The sequence below is a fragment of the Lycium ferocissimum genome, chromosome 5 (genome assembly GCF_029784015.1).
Source record: "Lycium ferocissimum isolate CSIRO_LF1 chromosome 5, AGI_CSIRO_Lferr_CH_V1, whole genome shotgun sequence".
Lineage (NCBI taxonomy): Eukaryota > Viridiplantae > Streptophyta > Magnoliopsida > Solanales > Solanaceae > Lycium > Lycium ferocissimum.
Window position 1 is genome coordinate 17,944,350 of NC_081346.1, and position 6,717 is coordinate 17,951,066.

Below are 6,717 nucleotides of genomic sequence, written 5' to 3' on the forward strand. Positions count from 1 at the left end.
ATGATACACACTATAACACACAAGTAAGGATTATCGGAGAAGAAATAGAAACAACCCCGAAAAAGTTTTTCCGGCCAAATCTAGATCTGATGATATTACCGTGTTTATATGAACTACGACGAAAGCAGGTCGTCAAACCAAAGCCAATAGCATCTCTGTCCATTTCAACCACCCGCCTAGTTTAGCCGCAGGTGAAAATAAAGAGATTGTTTGCGCTGAAAGAAAGGTGCAAAGCAATTTACTTGCGATTTCATTACAAAACTGGTCTTTGTCATCATCCATTCATTATAATGGCAGACCAAATTTTCCACCTCCACTGTGAAGTGAAGCTATTGTCGTACGGTTTCCTTTGACGTAAATGTTAAGAGAGCATTATTTCTAGGGAATAGCAACGAAGAAGACACAAACACTCAATCGGCAGTGGGAAGAAACGTGGAAGAGAGAGTGTAGAATGAAATTTTAGATTTTGGCTACAACTTAGTACGCATTTGGCATGCGATTTCATGTCATGATTTTAAGTCATAAATCAGCGTTTGGATATGTAAATTCATCTCATGAGATAAAATTCTAAATCATTCAAAAAGGCATGATTTGGGATTTCAAATCATGATTTAAAATTTTTTAACTGTAGAATTTGACCCATAAGTTTATATTTTATAAAAAAAGACTCGTAAGTTGGTAGATATTTTTAACAATTACTCCCACCAATCATTTACTAACCTCATTAATTATATTAAAGAGTAGTTACACTATTATTCATATTAAATTTTCCTTTTTATTGAACTAGAGTTTGATCAATTGATGTTTTATTTTTAAGAAAGGTCTTCTAGTAGTGTATTAATTTTGTTATGATTTATGAATTGCTCATTTGATAAGATTGTATAAGAATTGGGAAAGTTTTGATAGTTTTCACAACTTGTGAATTTTTTATGTCTATAAGAAAAAAATACAACTTAAGAATTCCAAATTGTATGTCAAAACATAATTTCATCTCATGGTTTCAAATCACATCCAAACAGCTCCTTATTTTTAGTTTGGGCCTAAGAATTATTTCGGGTCATTTTCTTAAAATTGTGCCTTTTCTTTTTGCTGGTGACAACACAATATTCTTTTTTCAATATTTTATTAGATAAACAGTGCAGGTATAATTCTATTTATTCCTTTGATTCTTCTTTCCTAATTTTTCTCCACGATTCGAGGGTTGTTAGTACGTATTTCTCAAATGTAGGATGACTTCCTTGTGATGTATTGTTCTCCAAAAAGCAGTTTGATAAAGTCAATATTTGATGTCTTGATCTCTTTGTGAATATCCTAGAGATTTATCGAATTTTTGAGATGCGTTTTCAAGGGAATATGTGTCAATTTATATAGGTATGAGCTAGAGTTTAGGGTAGTTTAGCCTCCAAAAAACCCTAACGAACCTTATAGTTTGAAGATGGATTGAACTCATGTTGTAGAGTTCTATTTTAAATCCGGTAAAATTTTGATGTGTACAATTTGAAAACAATTAATGAATTTTGAACTTCTTAATTTATCCTTAATGAAAGCTTTTACTACTACATAGATATTTATGCATTGCTTAGATCAATTTTTTTTTTAAACATCATGATCAATCGAATAACGTCGTATAAATTGAGACGGGTGAAATATACATTTAGAGCATGTTTGGCCAAGTTTCTTGGAGGCTAAAACTACTTTTTTCTTTTTTAAAGATTAGAGGTGTTAGTTGAAAGGGGAAAAAAAATGTTTTTGAGGAGTAGCAAAAACAGTTTTTTTGCTGTTGGAAATAAGCTATAAATTTTTGTTTTTTCATATATCCAAAAATAAAAAATTAATTTCTTTGAGATAAAAATATCCTTAACACAAATTTATATTTACCCAACTATCCTCGTGAATTTAACACATATATTTTTCACTTAAATACAAACTCTTTTTTTCTTTTGATTTCACCGTGTCTAGTTTTTTCATCCCTTTTTTGTTTTCCTTTCTTCTTTGGAATAGCTCGTGAACGATAAATATGAGTTACTCTCCCTTTTTTCTACTGTGCCTTTCCTTTCCCTCTCTGGATTAAGTAAACATTGGTAGAAAAACATTGCTAGTTAACATTTTTTCACTTAACTTCAATGACTTCCATAATAAATATTAAAAAAAACTTCAATATTTAAACAATCTTAATATTAAAACGTGATATGATATTTGTCCTTTTTAGTAATTTGACATGGAAAAATATTTTTTTAAAAGATTGGTGAAACACAATTTACTTTAAAAAAGCACCTCTCAAACGAATTAGCTAAACATAAATTGCTTTTATGAAAAGCTATTTTGACAAATATATTTCTTAAAGTAGGCAATTTTTGACAGTTTGGCCAAACAACCGCTTAATCCACAACTAAATAAACAGAATGTGATCCAAAAAATATCAATATGGACGGAGGGAAAAGTATTTGCGGTAGTTGCTCAATTCAACTCTACGTCACATTGCTATCACTACTCACAACTATTGGGAGAGAAAAATTATTAAGTAGGCGTTTGGCCATCAATTTTGAAACTATGGTTTCAAATCAGCGTTTGGCCATTAATTTTCAGTCGTGGTTTGAAACCTGATTTGAAATCGTAGTTTGAATCCAAATCATCTAAAAAAGTATGGTTTTAACTTTATTAAATACAAAATTTAACCCATAAGTTAAGATTTGTAAAAAAAAAAAAAAAAAACCCATGAGTTGGTAAATATTTTTAACAATTATCCCCATCAATCATTTACCAATCTCATTAACTTCCACCAACCTTTATTTATGTCTACCAATCTTTAATTTATGTGGGAAGATTATATTAAATAGTAGTTACATTACTATTCATGTTAAATTTTTGATTTTATTGAAGTAAAGTTTGATTAATTGATGTTGTATTTTTAAAAAAAGTCTTCTAGTAGTGTACTAATTTTGTTATAAACTATGATTTGCTCATTTGGTAAGATTGTATAAGAATTGAGAATGTTTTGATAGCTTTTAGCGATTTGTTTTTTATCTATAAATACAACTTAAAATATTTAAATTTAAAACACGTGGTTTATTATGGTTCAAATCATGTACACACGGGGCCTAATACTCTACATCTTAGTTGTGGGGTCAAATTATGGGCCATAGCCACCAAATTTAGGGGTTGGTGAACCAAAAATGACCATTTAAAGACCGTACTAGACTCTTCTCATAGCCACATCAAACACCTCTCTGTTTCTTCCACTACTCCCCTTCACTTTCCCAATTTAGTTAACCAAAAATCCAAACCAATGGGTTCAACAAGCCAAAACAACAATCTAACTCATACAGAGGATGAAGATTTCTTATTTGCCATGCAATTGGCTAGTGCTTCTGTACTTCCTATGGTCTTAAAATCAGTTGTGGAACTTGACCTTCTTGAAATCATGGCTAAGGCTGGTCCAGGTGCAACCATTTCGCCTTCTGAACTAGCTGCTCAGCTTCCTTCCAAGAACCCCGATGCACCGGTTATGCTCGATCGGATGCTTAGGCTCCTGGCTACATATTCTGTTCTCAATTGTACTCTTAGGAAACACCCTGATGGACGTGTTGAGAGGCTTTATAGCTTGGCTCCTGTGTGTAAGTTCTTGACTAAGAATGCTGATGGTGTTTCTGTTGCTCCACTTTTGCTCATGAATCAAGATAAAGTCCTCATGGAGAGCTGGTAAATTCTCTTAATTGCTTTAGTTATGTTGTTGCAATTTTGTTACTGCTACAAATCATATTGTCATCTTCTCTTCCTTGTGCTTTTCTTTCTGGTTATACCATATTTTCAAGAGCAAATGAATTACACATTGAGACTTAATATTAAGTTAATAAAAGTAGTGCGTTCTTTGAGATAATATCTCATATGGTCTTTCAACTATGGATTTTTCACCAGAAAGTCACTCAATTTTATTTTTTAACCAGAAAGTCATTCAATTATGGATCAAAAAGTCACTCAACTATGATGTTTCACCTACAAAGTTTGATTTTTTAACTACATTTTATTGATTTTTATTTAAATTCAAAATTATAAGAAATAAACAAGTACTCATCTTAACCATTTTATTGAACCCCCACTTGATCCGACCGGACCGACCCATTAAAATTTATTGACCAAAACCTTTTATTTTACCCTTCTTTCCTCCTAATTTGTTGAGTGATTTTCTGATTAAAAAATAAAATTGAGTGACTTTCTGAGTAAAATACTCAAAGTTGAGGGACCTGAGATATTTCTGCGTTCTTTCCACCAGCTATAGCTTTAAACTGTTATAATCACACAATTCAAACAGTTGTTAAGGTGTTGGTTGAGTTTTAGAATATTCTTGATTTAATAACTATTTGGTTGAATTTTAGAATATTAATTTTAGAATATTCTTGATTTAATAAATATTTAGTTGGCTTTGTGTCTTTATCATTGTTGACTCCTCACCCGTATTAAAATAAAACTTAGCGTGTAATTCAACAGATTGAATGATTTAATATACCCGTTGAAAATAACGAACAGACAATTGATGAAAATTAGTGAGTATATTAATTAGGCGTTTGGCCATAGAAATAAAAAACAAATTCACTTTTTTTAAAAATTTTGGAGTTGGAGTTGTGTTTGGTCATAGTATTTGAGAATAATATCTTGTTGTAGAAATGTATTTTTTCAACAAGGTTTGATTGTGAAAAAAGTGAAAAATAAGTTTGGTTATTTTTTAAATTTCAAATACAACTTAAAGTTATATTTGAAATTTTCATGATCAAATACTAATTTTTTTAAAAAATAAAAAAAATATTTCGGAAAAAAGTGAATAATTCTTACGGCCAAATGGATCCTAAGTTTCCTCATTGTATGTGTTGGAAACTGGAAAAGAGGTGTGGAGGTTGCTATTGACAAGTTTCATAATTTGGTTACACTTGTGATAAGGTGAGCCACTAAAGATGGAATAATAAATCATACGGAAGCAGCAGTAGCTGTCTAAATTATTGAAATAACAATTGAGCACCACAAAATCACAAACTCATCCAACTACTATTGTTCAGTCTTGTGGTTTTAATTCATGTAACGTCACTGAACTTTTTCAAATATAATACTGAAGTTACAAAATTATCTTATTGTGACAATTAAGTAATTAAATTATGTACAATCCACTAGTTAGTTGAATGGTTAACATATGTATTAGTGTCTGAATTGATTTTTTGTCTATTGTAGGTACCATTTAAAAGATACAGTTCTTGATGGTGGAATCCCATTCAACAAGGCCTATGGAATGACAGCATTCGAGTACCATGGCACAGATCCAAGATTCAACAAAGTTTTCAACCGTGGAATGTCTGATCACTCCACCATGACCATGAAAAAAATTCTGGAAGACTACAAGGGATTTGAAGGCCTCAATTCCATTGTTGATGTTGGTGGTGGAACAGGGGCTACTGTGAACATGATTGTCTCCAAGCATCCTTCCAGTAAGGGCATTAATTTTGATTTGCCCCATGTCATTGAAGATGCTCCAGCTTATCCAGGTAATTAATTAGGAAAAAGTCTTCCCCTAACTTGGTAACGACATTAGTATTGAGCATCAATCACTTTCCTAACTTTTGTTTAGGCGTCGAGCACGTTGGTGGCGACATGTTTGTTACTGTGCCAAACGCAGATGCCATTTTCATGAAGGTAAGACTTAGCTACCCCACCCTCCCACCTACGACCATTGCTTGTACCCTTTTTCTTTTAGATTTAAGGTCGAATAGTCTGAAAGACACCTCTACTTGTTTCGCTTTAACATCCTGTCCCTCCTATTCCACGGGTTTTATTCAGAACGTGGAGTAGGAGGGGCAGAATATCCAATCGAAACAAGTGGAGGTGTCTATCAGACTATTCGGCCTTAGATTTAACTTATAAACACTGATAGTGTAAATCATTTTTATAAGAATTAATCCCTTTATTTTATAGATTAGTAATTCCACCTATTACGAATTTTGTCACATGCAACTATTTTTGAGATAGTCTGATAGTGCAAAAATTCTTTCATACTATCACTATATAGAAGTTAAACTTTATTTATTCTAGCATTGTTTTATTATTTTTTAAAAATAAAGATTTTAATCAGAGGATAACTTAATATATTGGTGCAGTGGATTTGTCATGATTGGAGCGATGATCATTGCCTAAAATTCTTGAAGAATTGCTATGAGGCACTTCCTGCCAATGGGAAAGTGATAATTGCAGAGTGCCTACTTCCAGAGGCCCCAGATACATCATTTTCCACTAAGAATACTGTACATGTTGATATTATCATGTTAGCACATAATCCAGGAGGCAAAGAAAGGACTGAAAAGGAATTTGAGGCTTTGGCTAAAGGGGCTGGTTTTAGTGGATTCCGTAAGGCTTGCTGTGCTTACAACACTTGGGTCATGGAATTCAACAAGTGATTAATTACTTAATTTGGACGATTACAAAAAAAAAAATAAAAAAATTACCCAATATACTGTTCATTTTGCAATTGGAATTCTACTTTTCTCGGAGTGACTGCGAAATAAAAGAAAAATAGCTTTTACCTTACAGAGATTGATGTTCAAAAGAAAAGGAGGAATATGAAATAATTGTTCTGGGAAAAAGAAATGTGTTTAATATGAAGCTTAATTTTGTGCTGGATTTTGAACTTGTTTGTATTTCTGTAATACACATGTATTGAAGGAATGCTAGTTTCAATCA

The 6,717-nt window shown here is 32.0% G+C and overlaps 1 protein-coding gene across 1 annotated transcript; it reads left to right on the plus strand.

The window, feature by feature from the left end:
- Nucleotides 1-3,206: 3,206 nt before the first annotated feature.
- On the plus strand, nt 3,207-6,717 carry LOC132056317 (caffeic acid 3-O-methyltransferase). The gene is given in 5 exon segments (XM_059448455.1): nt 3,207-3,699; nt 5,218-5,528; nt 5,612-5,676; nt 6,138-6,383; nt 6,385-6,717. Coding segments are annotated over 5 exon segments (1,089 nt in total). The 5' UTR covers nt 3,207-3,286; the 3' UTR covers nt 6,439-6,717.